The sequence below is a fragment of the Mastomys coucha genome, unplaced genomic scaffold, assembly GCF_008632895.1.
Source record: "Mastomys coucha isolate ucsf_1 unplaced genomic scaffold, UCSF_Mcou_1 pScaffold16, whole genome shotgun sequence".
Classification (NCBI taxonomy): domain Eukaryota; kingdom Metazoa; phylum Chordata; class Mammalia; order Rodentia; family Muridae; genus Mastomys; species Mastomys coucha.
In genome coordinates, this window is record NW_022196898.1 from 64,194,570 (window position 1) to 64,212,668 (window position 18,099).

The 18,099-nt window shown below is 40.0% G+C and overlaps 2 protein-coding genes across 2 annotated transcripts in view; one reads left to right on the forward strand and one right to left on the reverse strand.

The window, feature by feature from the left end:
* Positions 1–12,773, forward strand: part of Lrrc39 (leucine rich repeat containing 39) — a 21,698-nt gene extending 8,925 nt beyond the window's left edge. The window contains exons 6-9 of the mRNA XM_031375276.1: positions 6,341–6,486; positions 7,226–7,378; positions 8,733–8,869; positions 12,578–12,773. Of these exons, the coding sequence (XP_031231136.1) occupies positions 6,341–6,486; positions 7,226–7,378; positions 8,733–8,869; positions 12,578–12,633 (492 nt within the window). The 3' untranslated portion in view covers positions 12,634–12,773. The remainder of the gene's footprint in view (positions 1–6,340; positions 6,487–7,225; positions 7,379–8,732; positions 8,870–12,577) is intronic.
* The window catches only part of Trmt13 (tRNA methyltransferase 13 homolog), a 14,777-nt gene continuing 9,117 nt past the window's right edge, over positions 12,440–18,099 (reverse strand). Inside the window, exons 8-11 of the mRNA XM_031375275.1 lie at positions 17,176–17,248; positions 16,607–16,681; positions 13,882–14,311; positions 12,440–12,967 (exon numbers count right to left, since the gene is read on the reverse strand). Of these exons, the coding sequence (XP_031231135.1) occupies positions 12,769–12,967; positions 13,882–14,311; positions 16,607–16,681; positions 17,176–17,248 (777 nt within the window). The 3' untranslated portion in view covers positions 12,440–12,768. The remainder of the gene's footprint in view (positions 12,968–13,881; positions 14,312–16,606; positions 16,682–17,175; positions 17,249–18,099) is intronic.

An 18,099-nucleotide genomic window follows, 5' to 3' on the forward strand; every position in this document is an offset into this window, starting at 1 on the left:
TTGTACAGCTCACTGTGGCCTTGAACTCCCTCTTATGTTTAGGCTGGCCTCAAATTCCCAATTCTCACACCTTAGCTTTTTAAGTGCTAGGATCGGAAGCATATGTTTGTGAATTTGAATCCACTCAATGCTTTTTTTTTTTGAATAATTATGTATGTAGTTATTATGAAAAGCAGACAATGAGAAAATAGAAAATCTCCTTTCCTGGTTGATTTTTATAGTGTGCTAACTCCTGTAACAGACAGAACATAAACCATGAATTGTGGGAAGTGTGCTTCATAATGACATCTTAGGCTTTACCAAGTACAAAGGCTCCTGCCTTTGACAGCTGTGACAAAGACAGCTGTGTTATCTTCCAAACAAATGAATGATCTTAGAATCAGTAAGAAGTTTCTTTTTTTTTCTGCCTTGAAAACAATGACTTTGCAATACCAAAATTAAGAAAAGTAATTACATTCAAAACAAAAGGTACAAGTCCATTTTCTTACTTTGAGTATATAAGACTTTTCTTTCCCAAACATGTTATCAGTGATAGTCCCTCCTCCCAGTTTGCTCTTCCAAACATAGCACGTGTGTTTCATCATGTGTTGGCTTTATTTAATGAAAACATGAGAAAAATGGTGGCAGGTACAAATTACATATGTATGAAGGCCAGTACGTATGATTTGTGAAACTTGTGATTTTGTTTCCAGGAATAAGGTCTGTCACTAACAAGCTATGTGAACTTGGACATGTTATCAACCAGTCTCTTCATCTTAGATTCTTAAGGAAACATGTTACTGTTGTGTGGCAAGATATTTCCTGGGGATATGCAACACAGTCTACTCCCAGAGAGGGAGCCCACAACAGATCAAAACACAGGTACCACCAAAGTCCAGCTTGGTGAACCATGAGTCTCACCGGGGTTCCTTACGTGACTATGTAGGTAAAATAACTCGCAGACAGCTGCATTACCAAAGCCCACCCCTGCACAGGTGACAGCTCATTAAAGCTGGAAACCTGGAGTACTCCGCACAGCCTGCAGACAGCTCTACAAGTTGGAGAGTGTCCTTTCCGAGTGACAAAGCTGGTCTAAACCTCTTCCAGGCAGCTGGTCTGGTGTCAGAGCCTTCCTTGATTTTTTTCCCCACAACAATTCTTGGCTTGTCTGGGAAGATGCTCAGCCATCTTTATTGTTTACTCTTGGGATGGAGGGGTCTAGTGAATCTGGTCAGTTTCAGGTATTTCCTGGAGCTAATTTAAATTAAATTGTTTATCTTCTTGTTTAAGGAACTTCCCTGTAGGACAAATGTTTCAATATCAGAAGAAACTGCTGCTGAAATAGAAGAAAGACTATTCTGGGATCTTGAGCCCAGGACCATTTAAACAACACAGTGTGTCCTCTAAGTAGCTATGTGTGTGGTCTTGGACACACCCCTTCATATTATATTTCTGTCTTCACATATAATGCTATTAGGTTTATCATCTTTTCAATCTTCTATAATAAAAATATTCTAGATACATGTTGTGGCTTTAAACCCCAGCACTTGCGAGGTAGAGACAGGTAGAGCTCTTTTTCTTGGCTAGCCTGGTCTACATAGCAAGTGACAGGCTTGCCAATGCTACAAAATGAGACCCTGTCTCAAGAAAACAAAACAAAAGAAAGGGATTCTAGTACTACTGAGGGGCCAGCAATTCGAAATATCTCTGCCTGACACTGAATTTTACTTACCTCATATGTACACATACCTGTTAACACAAACACCTTTTTATACTCCACATTGAATCATTTGAAAATTGGAAAAGTCTGAAACAGTTTTCAAGAATTCATTTTTTATTCTTGGCTTGAATTTAAAAGCTGGAGAAACAGCATGACCTACTAAATGGGATCCTGCTTTGTGTGTGTGATGTATGTGTGTATGTATGAGTGTGTGTGTGTGTGTGTATGTGTGTGTGTGTGTGTGTGTGTGTGTATGTATGTATGTATGTATAAGCCAGATGTCCTCAGGTGTCTTCCCCAATCACAAACCACTTGGCCCCTTGTGTTTCTGCTTCCCAGCACTGGGGTTTCAGGAACGTTATTGCATCCAACTCTTCACGTAAGTACTGAGAATCCAAATTCAGGCCCTCATGATTGCACCGTGAACTGTTACCCACTAAGCCATCTCCTCATCCTGCCTTTTTGCACTAACTAAAAAACTCTGTATTTGTGTGTTTCTTTTTTTTGTTTGTTTTGTTTTTGTTTTTGTTTTTTCAAGATAGGGTTTCTCTTTGTAGCCTTGGCTGTCCTGGAACTCACTCTGTAGACTAGGCTGGCCTTGAACTCAGAAATCCACCTGCCTCTGCCTCCCAAGTGCTGGGATTAAAGGCGTGCGCCACCACTGCCCGGCTTTTGTGTGTTTCTTGGTGAAGATGGGACAGAAGGAATTCAAAATACAGAACCTTGGCAACCAAATGGATAGGCTGTTTTGTAAATGGTAACTAAATTCTTTTATCTTAAAACATTCAAGGGCTGGCGAGATGGCTCAGCGGTTAAGAGCACTGACTGCTTTTCAGAAGGTCCTGAGTTCGGATCCCAGCAACCACATGGTGGCTCACAACCATCCGTAATGATCTGATGCCCTCTTCTGGTGTGTCTGAGGACAGCGACAGTGTATTTACATATAACAATAAATAAATAAATCTTTAAAAAAAACACATTCAATAGGGTAAAGAGGGAAGGGATTTTGTGGTTGTAGGTCTATAAAAACTTAAGTTCAGGGCTGGAGAGATGGCTCATAGGTTAAGAGCAATGACTGCTCTTCCAGAGGTCCTGAGTTGAATTCCCAGCAACCACATGGGGGCTCACAACTATGTGTTATGGGATCTGATGCCCTCTTCTGGTGTGTCTGAAGATAGGGACATTGTACTCATATAAATAAATATTTAAAAAAAAAACCCTTAAGTTCATCTACTTACATGACCTTTTTGAGCCATTTTATCCATAAAACAGAAATAATGTTAGCCTTTGTGTGGTGGTTGTCATAATAACTCATTAACAAGATTATTTAAGTGCCACAGTGAGCCACTTACACAATTAGGTTTTACACATAAACGTGGGGAACAGAAGTAATTTAATAGATATTTTAGATTAAAAAAACTGGATCTATAAGTATCACTATGAGACATTTTAAAATTGATCTGGGCATGGTGGTGCAGACCTTTCTGAAGGGCTCTGGAGGCAGAGAAGGTTGAATCTTTATGAGTTTGGGGCTCCAAGTTCCTGACTAGCCAGGGCTGCACAGTGGTACTCTTTCAACAAACATTCTAAAAAAGAGGGAACGAGTAAGAGGAAAGAGCAAGTAAAAGAAATGTAGGTTCAACATAATCCTTAAATGTAAGAACCATAGCCAGGCAGTGGTGGCACATACCTTTAATCCAAGAGTTCAAGGCCAGCCTTGTCTACAGAGGAAGTTCCAGCATACCCAGGGCTACACAGAGAAACACTGACTCAAAAAAGAGTAAGAATAAGAACCATGAAATAATACATTTTATGGAAAAATGTAATGAATTATATCTATGTAGAAATGTGAATATATCCATGTAGAAAAAGAAACCATAAGTGTATGCATAGTAATGACAGACTTCCGATTCGGGACAGGCACTGGCCATGAGAAACAAAGCGACAGCAAGCACTGCCACCGCAGTATGTTCTTACTCGTAGGCTGAGCACAATGCTGTATATGTATAGGGGGTCTCATATCAGCTGGTGTTTGCTGCCTGGTTGGTGGTCCAGTATCTAAGAGATCTTGGGGGTCCAGGTTAATTGAGACTGCTGGTGCTTCTACAGGATCGACCTTCTCCTCAGCTTCTTCCAGCCTTTCCCTAATTCAACAACAGGGCTCAGCTGCTTCTGTCCACTGGTTGGGTGCAAATATCTGCAGCTGCTTGTTGGTTCTTTCGGAGGGCAGTCATGCTAGGTCCCTTTTCGTGAGTGCTCCATAGCCTCAGTAATAGTGTCAGGCCTTTGGTCCTGTCGCTGAACCTTCTTTTCCTTAGGCTCCTCTCCATTTCCATTCCTGCAGTCCTTTCAGACAGGAACAATTATGAGTCAGAGTTTTGACTGTGGGATGGCAACCTCATGCCTCACTTAATGCCCTGTCTTTCTGCTGGAGGTGCGCTCTACAAGTTCCCTCTCCCCAATTTCATCTAAAGTCCCTTCATTTGAGTTCTGAGAGCCTCTCACCTCTGGTACATTCTGGAGGTCCCCCCCCCCAACCTATCTCCCAAGGCTGTCTGCTTCCATACTTTCTGTTGGCCCTCAGGGCTTCAGTCCTTTCCCCAACCCAACACCAGACCATGTTCCCTCTCCCCAAGTCCGAACCCCCTTTTCCTCCCAGGTCCTTCCTTCTCTCCCCACTTGTGGTTGCTTTCTTCTCCCTTCTAAGTGGAACTGAGGCATCCTCACTTGGGCCCTTCAGCTTGTTGACCTTTTAGAATTCTGTGGACTGTATCTTGGGTATTCTGTACTTTTTTTGGGGGGGGGCCTAATATCCACTTATTAGTGAGTACATACTATGCATGTCTATTTAGGTCTGAGTTACCTTACTCAGGATGATATTTTCGAGTTCCATCCACTTGCCTGCAAAACTCAGTATGTCCTCATTCCTAATAGCTGAGTAGTATTCCATTGTGAAAATAAACCATTTTCTGCATCCATTCTTTTGTCGTGGGACATCTGGATTGTTTCCAGCTTCTGGCTATCACAAACAAGACCACTATGAAGATAGTGGAACATGTGCCCCTGTGGCATGGTGGGGCATCTTTTGGGTATATTCCCAAGAGTGTTATTACTGGGTCTTCAGGTAGATCTATTTCCAATTTTCTAAGAACCTCCAGATTGATTTCCAGAGTGGTTGTACCAGTTTGAAATTCCACAAGCAATGGAGGAGTGTTCCTCTTTTTCTACATCCTCATCAACATGTGATGTCACCTGAGGTTTTGATCTTAGCCATTTTGATTGGTGTAAGGTAGAATCTCAGGGTCATTTTGATTTGCATTTCTCTGATCACTAAGGACTCTGAACATTTCTTTAAGTATTTTTCAGTCATTCAAGATTCCTCTGTTGTGAACTCTTGGTTTTAGTTCTATACCCCATTTTTTGATTGGGTTGTTTGGTTTTTTGGTGATTAACTTCTTGAGTTCTTTATATACTTTGGATATTAGCCCTCTATCGGTTGTGGGGTTAGTGAAGATTTTTTTTTCCCAATCTGTAGGTTGCTGATTTGTCCTACTGACTATGTCCTTTGCCTTACAGAAGCTTTCCAGTTTTATGTGGTCCCATTTATCAATTCTTGATCTTACAGCATGCACCATTGGAGTTCTGTTTAGGAAATTTCCCCCTGTGCCAATGAGTTCAAGGTTCTTTCTCACTTTCTCTTCTATTAGACCCAGTGTATCTGGTTTTACGTGAAGGCCCTAGATCCACTTGAACTTGAGCTTTGTGCAGTGTTTGGGATAATGAATGCAAGTAAGTCAGTTAGACTCGTTACCTTCAAGACTACGGTTTCCCATAAAATTCTCAGTCACTGGATGAAAGCAAAGAGGAGAGATGGTTCCTGGGGTGGGGACACATTTTGTCACACAGGTCCTATTAACCCTGGAATGTATTTATCTCGGAAGACAAATTGTGTCTGAAAATTTTTTTTATTTCATTTTACTTTGGCCCAGGTTTATTTGCTTGTTTCCTTTTGTTTTGTTGAAAGAGGTTCTGATATGTAGCTTTGGCTGTCTTGGAACTCACCACATAGACCACATGGCCTTGAACTCCACAGCCTTTTGCGTCTAGTGCTGGGACTGAAAGTGTGACCCAGCACACCCTACCCATCTCACCTTTCTGAGACAGTGCCTTTGTAGCCCAAGCTGCCCTCAGTCTCTAGGATTTAGAGGCATGTACCATGATGCCCAGGTTCTATTATCCTTACATTTTATTTATTGTGGACTCCTGTGTCTAAACAAAGCTCAGGTGGAATGCTGGAAGCCATTCAGCTTTATGTGTGATTTGTTATGGACTACTACTTTAAACAAACCTCATGGAACAGGAACTTTTTATATGAAATAGCTCATCAGTGTGCGTCTTCTAGTAATTTATATTACACTGTGGATTATTACTTAAAATCCTCACTTTTGCCAGGCAGTGGTGGCACACACCTTTAATCCCAGCACTCGGGAGGCAGAAGCAGGCAGATTTCTGAATTCGAGGCCAGCCTGGTCTACAGAGTGAGTTCCAAGACAGCCGGGGCTACACAGAGAAACCCTGCCTCAAAAAACAAAAATCAAAAAACCAAAGAAAACAAAACAAAATTCTCCCTTTCCTCTTTAGCTCAGTAAATTGTTAAAACTCACTCACCTTGACCTGAGTATGAACCAGTTCACTACAATCCCTCTTGCCGTGTTGGACATGCCTGCCCTCGAGTGGCTGGATATGGGAAGCAACAGCCTGCAACAGCTTCCTGACACACTAGACAGGTAAGATCGACTTTCGGCTACTCATAATCCAAAGCCACCTATGAAAAATAAGAAGCAATATGCCAGACAACTAGGAGCCCAGGAATAATCACACCAGGCTCAACTAGTTTGAAACTTATTCTTTCAGCAGCCTGTCTTCATTATTATGTAGGAGGATCTGGGGAGGGGAAAACTGCTTTCAAGGCATTGACAACAACGTGCTGCAGTAACAACGTGTACCAGATAGTACATGCCAGGCACCATGTAGTGTGTTGCGTGCCAGGCACTTCTCTTATGCAACAAAAGGATGAGGAAAGCATGTGGAGTTGTTTGTTTCCCAGGCCCAAGTCTCAGCACGTGGCATTAGTTGGATTTGAACCCAGGAATCTTGGCCTGAATCCAATATTGCCATGCCCAGAATGGGCATATCACTAGTTTCTGAATTTTAAGATTCATATTAGGTGACATTTACAGCTGTTCATTTAGACAACTATGAAAAACATGACATGTAAATGTTGATTTCATTTGCTAATGGATGAAAGCTAATCTTTAGTGAATTCCCTGATGTAATTTCCCTGGCAATTAGGTAGTAAGAAAGAATGAAGCCTGTTAAATCAATAAATACATTTTACTAAATGTTAAATAATAATTAAGTGAATAATTTAATTTAGTTGCCTAAAAATTAAATGTTAAATGTTACAAATGATGAGTCCAGATTTTCTTATCTAAGGTGACTTACTTCAGAATTCTAATTTTCCAGAATGCAAAGTTTACATACACTGTGGCTGCAGAGGAACGAAATAACATGCCTGCCAGAGACAATCAGAAACATGAAAAACTTGGGGACTCTTGTTCTCAGCAACAACAAACTACAAGAGATTCCAGGCTGCATGGAAGAAATGGCGAATCTGAGGTAAAAGGGTGTTAGAGCACAGCCACACTGACTCCCAGAAGGAGGATGGAGTAAAACAGACTCCAACCAATACATTTGGGTTGTGGTTGCCATGACTGTCTGTCTGTCTGTCCGTGTGTATTTAAAACTTACTTTTGTGTACAGGTGTCTTACCTGTGTACCCCTTGTGTGCCTGATGTCCATGCAGGGCATAAGAGGACATTAGATCTCATGGAACTAGACTTACAGAGGGTTGGGCTGCCATGCGCGTTCTGGGATTAGAACCTAGGTCCTCTAGAAAACCAGCCAGTGCTCTTAACTATTGAGCTACTTCTTCAGCTCGGAAAAAAAGAAATTTAAACATATTTTCCAATGTTGGAATTCAATAATTTCATGAATGTGATTCATGTAACACCAATCTAGCTTATTCAAGAACTCTTGAAACTAAAACAGTAGTGGGATTTATGAATTTAAAGAAATGTCTTTTGTTGGTAATAATATTACATACATCTCTTTATAATGCCAATAAACATCCTTTGCAATACAAGCCCCCCCCCCCAAATAAAATAGTTATCATTTTCCTTCTTCATGACTACATGTAGGGACAGGTAATTTATATAGCCTAAGGAAAGCAGGCTTTTTTTGGGCTACTTAGTAGAACTTCAATAAAATTCTCTCTAAAAATATAATTTTCTTGATGGAGTGAAGCAATGGATACCTGAACTTAAATCTTCCACAACCAAAATCATTCATGCATTGACTCATCTAGCAACTTTTAACTTTGTACTTGATGGTGAAGGCACAGATCCATAAAAATCCATACAAACTTTATTTGTAGCATTAATCATATACTTATGATATAACTTGCTCACATTAAACATGTTATGAGCTAATAGGTGCCTTCATGAGCTTTTTTTTTGGGGGGGGATACTGTTTCTTCTAGCAAAGAAACTTATAGATTCATGGATATATTAGATCCCAGCAAGATACTGTTAACGAAAATAGTAAAAAATTACTATTAAAAAATAGTAATTCTTCATTTAAGAAAATACTAGTAGTGATGTATTATTTTGAAGTATACAGTTAATATGTTTGGAGTTATTTAAAATTTATATTGAGAAAAATGTATTTTCATTATTTCTGTAGATGAGCATCTACATAAGTCTGTTAAATTGATTGTTGTTTTATAACAAACAACATTTATAATACTTATTTTTATTGTTATAATATTTTGTAAATTTTAAGAAATATAACAAAAAAGATAAACAAAAAAATAGTAATTCAATATGCTGTCATTTGATCTTTTTCCAGGGAAATATATGTACATGCACTTCTATGGCACCTATAAAAACACTGTTTTCTGGTGAACTGCTAGGTTTGTCAACTTTCGAGACAACCCACTAAGACTGGAAGTGACACTTCCCCCCAGTGACAACACAGATGGAGAGGAAGAACAGGAGTTATTTGGGCTTCAGTTTATGCACGCATACATACAAGAGTCACGGAGAACAGGTATGAGGTTTGAACAACACAGATGAAATATTTAAGAAACTGTGTACACAATTAAGTTCTACCTTGTCATCCTTTGATGGGTTTCTCATCCTATGTTGTTGTTTCTATCAAACTGTGGTCATTCTGGCCAACACTGAATGAGGGGAAAAGGGATTTTGATTCTGTTCATAATTTTGATAAGCACTAGGGGAGAAGTTGTAACAACAGCATTTCCAACGGAATGAAGGAAATACTTCTTCAGCCAGGCACTTGCCGCACAGCCAAGTGACGTGACACGTCTGTATGCTTGTTTCTCTCTGTAAACGCACTCCTCCAGGGCTGGGACTCACACCATGGCAAGCACCCAGTCACTGAGATACAGCTATGCCGTTAGTGGAGATTTTAACTAACTTGTTTTGTATGTATGTCTGTGCGGCGTGTGCATGAAGGGCTAATGCAGATCCGATGCAAAGTGTCAGGTCCCCTGGACCTGGAACTGGAGTTACAGTTGATGGCTGCCACGTGGGTGCTGGAAAAGCTCATCTTCCTGTGAACGTGCTCCCAAATACTGAGCCATCTCTCCAGGCTCCCAACTCCATTTTTTTTGTTTGTTCGTTTGTTTTGTTTTGTTTTGTTTTCGAGACAGGGTTTCTCTGTGTAGCCTTGGACTGTCCTGGAACTCACTCTGTAGACCAGGCTGGCCTCGAACTCAGAAATCCACCTGCCTCTGCCTCCCAAGTGCTGGGATTAAAGGCGTGCGCCACCACTGCCCGGCCCCCCAACTCCATTTGATTCTTAAAGAATCATTACTTTTGGGGGCTGAAGAGATGGCTCAGTGGTTAAGAGCACTGACTGTTCTTCCAGAGGTCCTGAGTTCAATTCCCAGCAACCACATGGTGGCTTACAACCATCTGTAACAGGATCTGACGCCCTCTTCAGATGTCTCTGGAGAGCAACAATGTACTCACATAAAATAAATAAATAAATAAAATATTTTTTGTTTTTTTTTTTTAAAAAAATCATTACTTTTGTCTACCAAGTGGTAGACATGCCAGATTGGGCATGAACAGACCGTCTTCATTATTCTAGTTTTTCTATAATCTACAAGTAATAATTAAAAAGTAATTTGATCTGGGATGAAAAATACTGAGAACATGGACTTTGTTCAATACTTAGAATATGACGAATAATATACAGATTACAACCATGTAATCTCATAATTTAGAATTAAACATTTCTATAATCAAAGTTTTTAAAATTAAAACAAAACCAGAGGAATATGGCAAAGAGCACTATCTTGTTAATAAAAGCACCAAAATACTAGTATAGAAATACCTGCTTTGTAATGAATACAAATGTAAAGAGTTATGGATGGAAAAGGAGGATTTTTAGCTCCTTTCAGGTACCAAATAGTTCCTCTGAAAGGAAGAGCAACCAGAGAGAATAGGGACGGCCTTTCTGCTAGACGACCTTCAGACTGCATAGGAACATTCCCTTAGGAAGGAGCCACTGGAGCTGCTGGAGCTTGCAGAAGCAACAGTGTGAATGACAAGCTCGGGGAGGGTCAGCAACAAAGTGCAAAACAGTTTGTGGCCTAGTTTTGGAAGAGAGAGGACAATAGCAGCGTCAAGCAGGACACAGAATTGATAATTATGGAAAATCTGTTCCCATCTCCAGCAACTGGATGGTAGTACCCTGCTGGGGAATGGAGGAACGGAAGCTGGTTTGGTGGGCAGGATGAGGGAGAGGCTGAAGAGGAGTGGCAATTTTAGCAGTGAGTTTGAGATAGCCGTGGGACATGTATGATGCAGTAACTGTGGATGTGAAGTTCAAGGCAGCTTGCTAAGCATGAAGTCTGAAAGTCAAGAAGTAGCAATTTAATACATTAACATTCTAATGAGGCAAGAAAAAAAGGGTGGACAAATAGGAATCTTCTCTTACAGTCAGCACTTTTAGGACAAACTATTTCCCCATAATATACTCAACCATTTTCAGAATGTATAATTGAGCAAATGGCTCATAGGACTGTTTCAGTATAATTTTTGGGTATGCTGTAATGTCTTCTGAAACACAACTAAGACTATGCCCAATGTAGAATATTTTTATTTCTGGGCATGCATTTTTAAGTGGTATAAAACAAATATTGTGACACTAATGATGTTTATGACATAAGGATAATTCTTAAACAATGAATTATCTCTATTTGTGTTTTTCTGATTGGGAAATATGAGCAATTAACTTAAGAATGATTAATATAGCCGGGTGGTGGTGGCACACGCCTTTAATCCCAGCACTTGGGAGGCAGAGGCAGGCAGATTTCTGAGCTCAAGGCCAGCCTGGTCCACAGAGGGAGTTCCAGGACAGCCAGGGCTATACAGAGAAACCCTGTCTGGAAAAAAAAAAAAAAAAGAATGATTAATATATGTTAACATTTGACAAAATAAAACATAAAGCAACAATTTAAACAAAAATGATAAAAATAAATATTAAAATAGATTCATGAATTGTTATTTTATCTATTTGGTATTCACTCTGTGTGGAGCCTTTATAGAGGCTTACCTGGGGTATCTCATGTGATACCCACAACCTCGTGAGGTAGGCTTAATACTGTTACGTCATCCCTATTTTAAGAGGAGAAAATGAAGCACAAGGAGATCATGTAACTTGCCAGCTGGGAGGTGGTCCTGTTGGAATTTAAGCCTAAGGACAACATATAAGATTAAAGCAGAAAGGCCAGGAATTTAAAATGCGTTTGGCATCTTACTTATTATTCATGTCAGAGGCTTACCACATACAACAGGGACCTCAGTGTCACTCTAGTGGCTAAGATTAGTGATTCTGAATCTCTGCCTTTGCATCTTCACCAACAACTAAAATAATGTTTACAAAACAAAATGTAGAGACAACTCCAGGGTAGGAGGTGGAGGATAGCAATCACGTGACATGTTTGATTTACTGTTTGCTTGTGCTCAGACTCCTTATGTATATGTAAGGCCTAAATGTGATGGTTTAGTTTCATTATCTAATTTTCATTTTAATCCAAATCATTTTCCTGCTGGCATGGGCACATACCTTTAATTCCACACCTGGAGTTAGAGGCAGGCGGATCTGTGTGTCCCACGTGCTGGGATTAAAGGCAAGCACCACTACTGCCCAGCTACTACTTATTTATAGCGCCACTACTGCCCAGCTACTACTTATTTATATAAGTTATTTATTTATATTTATATATATTTATAATAGTTATCTATACATTAAAAAGGAGGCTGATAAAGATAGAAGGTACTTAATTTTAGAAGTTATATGCAACTTTCAGATTTGATTTATGTTTACAAAGAACATTATTTAGAAGTTTGAACTAGATAATTATTCAACAAAGACCTAAAGTAAAAAGATTACTTTCCCCTTAAAAATCATCTCTTCAGTTTTGGTGTCAAGGACAGACTGAGACTGCAAACATAGGTAAGGCTTTAGAACTTCAAAGGTGATGTCATTTGCCAATTCTTACATTTCTAAATTTGTCTGTGTTTGAGAAAATTACAATTATTCTTTCTAGACCTGTACTGAAAAAAAGCCTCACATTCAGATTGATCCTTGTTATAAACTCAAACTGTTTATTAAAACTGGAGCACAAAAAATGAAAAAATATCAAATAAGACCAAAGATAAGTTTACTAGATTAATACAAAGAGTTCATACTGTAATCATATACTGATGTTCTATCTTTCAGAAGAACAAGTCAACTGTCTGACTCAAATGCCAAGCTCTATACATTCTGATGGATAGAGTCATTTAAAGAGCCCCGCTGAAAAGGAAAACTTTGACAACTTGGTGAATATTTTTGTGAATATCAAGATGTAATTTAAAAATAATTTAAATTTTTTGGTTTGTGTAAGACAAACATCACGTTCACGTTTCCTTTCATGGATGATTTTTCTCCTGAGATGACAGATGAGCTGGTACAGCAGTTAATAATACGTTTTCCAGAGACACCAATGGGTCCGTATAGTACTGTAAGGCAGGACTGAAGCCTTTCTGCTGTAAATACTGGAGTCTGCCTTGGTCAATCAGCAGTTTGCAAAGATGTCCTATTTTCTTCTTTTCTTCAACAGTAAGAATCCTGCATTGAATAAATACAAACAAAAAAATGTAAAGGTTTGTAAAAGTTCCTAAGAAGTTTGTCCACTGCCGTTTACTACAAAGCTGCTAACCAGCCAACAGTACACTGGGTGCTATGCCTGATGCTTCTAAGACTTTCCTTTTTTCTTTTTAAGATTTATTTGTTTATATGCGTACACTGTAGGTGTCTTCAGACACACCAGAAGAGGGCATCAGATCCAATTACAGATGGTCATGAGCTACAATGTGGATGCTGGGAATTGAACTCAGGACCTCTGGAAGAACAGTCAGTGCTCTTAACCACTGAGCCATTTCTCTAGCCCTTCTCTATCCCTCTAAGACTTTTCTTTATGATAACAATTGAAGTATGTTTTAGTTTATTCTACAATTAGAATGTAAGCTATATTTTTAAATTTTTGATAACAGTCATCTAAGAAAAAAGAAGAATCCTTCTCTTTCTTCAGTTTCACTTTCTATTCTTGATCTCAGCCAAAGAACTAAGAAACAACCATTCGGTTTCATTTGCTCTGGTTTCTCTTGCCCAAGGCCAATTAGTCTGAAAATATTAAATGGAAAATTCTGAAAATGAACCATTGGCAATGGCATTCTGAGTAGCATGGTGAATCACCCAACTCCTTCCTATCCTGGGTATGAACCTGTGCCTCGCACATGAGCATCCCTAGCACATCTACACCGCGTGTGACCCATTTGCTAGACGTTGTGCAGCCATCTTGGTTACTAGATTGATAGAGTAGGTAACTGCAATGCCAGCATGTGGGGTTCTGTTTATCTATGGTTCTAGGCATCTGTGGGAGGTCCTGCAGTATCACCCACTGGAGGACTAGTTTATGGTGATAAAGTATCTCTCCTGCAGTGTGGTGTTTGTAGCTGTCACTTACTGGGTCTGTCACTTACCCAGGCAAACTGTCAGTGCTGCCATCCATGAGTCTGTCTCCTCCATCATCGTGCTCTTCATTCTCGTCCCTTTGGGCATCTTTTCTCTCTGGAGTAACATCCGAGGCTTCCAAAGATGTCCTCATCCCACACGTTGCCCAACTACTCATCCTCTGGAAATAGTAGAACTCCACTGCCCCAAGTCCAAGAGCCTTGAAATACTCTTTACCCACATAGTGTCTCCAGTCACACCTGTGGTGACAACAGAGCGCAATCACAATGCCAGCCACAGGGTTCCGTGTCTCTGGGACATCGTTTTCATTTCCTTCCTTGGCCAAAGTGTTACTTTCTTTTTCTGTTTTATCGTTCCTTACACGTTTGGCTAAAGGTTCTTCATCCTTTTCCTCACAACTGGCAGCGTAGGTTTCAACCAAGCATCGTAATGCAAGATCTGCAAACACAATCATGTGCCCCCACCAAAGCACATCATCTTGAAAGCCCAGTAAGCAGTATGGCTAATATAAAGCACCACACCACAAACCAGCAAAAAGCTATTTAGCTACGTATTCTAACAATTTTATCAGATAGTTTACATTTTTTTTCAAGATTTCCACCTTAATTTTTCTAGTGATTTATTTGCCCAATAAAATTACTTTAAATAAAATTAAATTAAAGCAGTAAAATTAAAGCAAGCTTAAGTCCTATGATTTAAGATTTTTCTATCCAACTATTTGCACTGTCTTTCATTTCTCCTATTCTAGCTACAGTTATGAGCTTAAGAAACCCCAAAGACAAAAATGAAGGAAGGTAATTTCACTTAGAATACTGACCCAGGTTTGAGAAGGTGGCAGTTTTTTGGTTTTGTTTCTGTTTTGTTTTGAGATAGGTTCTTTATAACTGATGCTGACCTCAAATTCCTGATTCTTGTGCTTACACCTCCTGGTGTCGGGGTTACAGATGCGTGTCAGTGCACCTGGCCAAGATGCTAGTCTTGCAACACAGGCTGTTCACAACAAATAGTAATGAATTGCAAGGCTGAGAAAGGGAGATTCCAATGTGGAAAAAGGCTGAAGAACTTTCCTGTACATCAGCACTTGTTCAGCAAATATTTGCTCAATGCCTTGCATATACAGAACACCAAGGATGCAAGCATTAAATCTGCCATACTAGGGGCTGAAGAGATGGCGGGTGCTTAAAAGCACTTGCTCCACTTGCAGAGCAGACAGGTTTGGCTCCCAGCACATACAGGGCGTCTTAAAACTGTCCAGGGCTTCTAGTTCCAGGGGATCTAGCACCCACTTCTGGCCTCTGTGGGCACCGGATATGCATGCATTGCACTTCCATGCATGCAGATAAAACTCCCATACACATAAAAAATACATTTTTTTAAAGACAAAATAAGCCTTCCAAACTGCTATACAGTATAGCTGGCAATATTGGAAAAGATCTATTTTCTCTGATTACATTGTCATATCATACTCTAACTACCTAAAAACAAATGTAGTTCTAAAATTTCTTATCCTTTGACATAAAATGGATATAACTTAATCTGATTTTTATAGTAAATTTTAGTCATGCCAACAAGCATTATTGGTAACTATTATTTGGATAAAGTGATAGCTAATTTGGTAATTTCATGGTCTGTCTGTGTCCCTCTGTCTTTTTTCTCTCTGACATGACAGAGTGGATCTTATGTTGCCCAGACTGTGGATGGACTCAAGTGTAAATTATTTAGCTCAACTAATCCCCTGCTTCAGCTTCCTGAGTATCTGGGAGGATAAGTATGCTACTTCACCCAGGTCTATTAACTATTATTTTCTAACAAAATATATTTTCTGTTTAATTTACATTTGAATTAAACATAATTTTAAGAAGTGAGAATAATCAGAAAACATATTAGATGGATTAAGTTATTTCGGAAGCAAAGACAATATTAGCAATCTCCAGCTCTTTCATAGTGACCTTGATGACCTTCTTAGAAGGCACAAGGAAGCAGCAAGCTGGTGGCCAAGGTCATTCAAATACTCACTGAGTCCCTCTCATATAGCATTATGTCAGCATATACATCATTCTTGGAAAAAAAAATCCCAGCACAGTGTAGTGATTAGACACATAAGCAGATAATTCAAACAGGAGCAAAAGCTATGTGGAGCATGTCCTGTCCTGATGACTCTAAGGAGGCTGTGGAAATGTGAGGAAAGCTGAGCTGAAGGATGTGCAGACACTGGACTAGTTCTTCCGAATGGGTCACAGTGGAATTCTAGGGATGGCATTTAGGGAAACAAACATGGTCCACACCGATCCACAGTAAACCCAGAGGCAGAGTGACTGAGTTTCAAGAGGAAGGAAGCTAGTCATGGATGGGTCTGAACATTAATACTTCAAGCACAGGGAGCTGAAAAATGATGGAAGAAATGGAAGGCAGGGTACTGATAAGGGAGAAGTACTAAGATAGAAGGATGCTGACACTCATGAAGAGAAGGTAACTTTAGCAGAGTGAAAGGGGACCCACACAGTGCACACAGAGGCGAGAGCATATTGGATATGGAAAGCAGCCACTGTAGAGTTAAGGTTCTGAGAGGCATGGGTTAGATAGGAAGAGCCACAAGTGTGTGCTTCCTTCCCACCGCAGGGTGAAACTGGTTTATTTCAACACACTTTTATGAAAGTTAACTGAGAGCATCAGTAGCTCCAGGGTGTGGGGCCCTGTGTAAGCTTAGAGGTTACTGCGTGTCTGCTCGCTTACCTGTCGCTACCCCACAGAGATGCTTCCCAATTCCTACCACGGGCAGTCTTCCTTCTCTTAGCACAGGAATCCTGTCTGAGAGAAAAGGAGGTCATATGTTAGTTTGCTTAGGATACAAAGTATTAATGTGTCCTTCCAAAAGGAGGGCTTCTAGAATCTTTGGATTTCAGGGAGAAAGCTCTGAAAACAAGCAATTCTCCAGACTCTACTATGCAGCCTAAGATGTCTGTGTTTAGGGATCACAAGGAAGATACTCAGCTAACAAACAAATCTCCCCTTTCTCACTGTGTAGCACTTGCTGGCCGGGAATTCACTATGTAGTATGGGTGATCCTCCGGCCTCAGCTTCCCAAGTGCTGGAATTACAAGAGTACATACCATACCTGGCTTCATCAGTTAAGTGATTACAAAAAAAACCCAATGATTTATAGACAAGTACTTGGTTAGTTCTCAAGACTAGATTAGTGTTAGTTCTTCCTGAGGCACAGGTCTGCAAGGACAGATCTACGCAGCTCCCAGAGTCTGAAATGTCTGCTCTGCTGTAGAGTAATGGAAAGTTACACAACTTACTCAAACACAAGTGCTGGATATCAATTTGAAGTCTTTCAAACACTGAGTTCTTTTTTCTGTGTTTACCATCTACCTGTATAAATAGAACATTACTGAATCAGCACTCTTAATGTTAAAAAAGCTTTATAAAAAAAAAAGCTTTATGAATTTTTTTTTTTTTTTTTTTGAGACACGGCCTCTCTGTGTCACTTTGGCTGTCCTGGAACTCACTCTGTAGACCAGGCTGGCCTCGAACTCAGAAATCCGCCTGCCTCTGCCTCCCAAGTGCTGGGATTAAAGGCGTGCACCACCACTGCCTGGCTCACATTATGTCTTTTAACCATAATTTATAGCCCATTCACAAAGGCATGAAGGTCCACAAGTTAAATGAGTACAGTTACTTGTCACCGCTGGTTCTACCGTGGCTCACTCTTCTTACTGTCTTTAAACACAACTGTTTTAGCCATTATCAGCATGGGCCTGGGAATACAGGTCCAGATCACCCTAACAACCATCAGATGCATTAACCCCTTTTCCACCACCCCATTTTGTTTTTCTTTTTGACAGTGCTAGGGATTGAAGCCAGGACCTTATATATACCATGTAAGCAACTGACCACAGAGCTATAGCCATAGCCCCATCTTAAAAGGTTTTGTTTTCTTTTATGATTCTGGCACTTGCACCCAGGGCCTCATGAATACTAAGCAAAATAGCTACCACTGAGCTACAGCCTCAAGCCCTCAGAACCATGCGGACAGGAACTCCTGTTTTCCCTGATGAAGAACACCCTGTGTTCTGTTATGTCAGAAACCACCCCAGATTACTGCTCTCTCAAAATCAATGAGTAATAAGTCAGTAAGTCTTATGACTTTCTTTTTTTCTTTTACCTTCTCTCTTCTTTTTATTAGATGTTTTCTTTATTTACAATATCTCCTTTCCCAGGTT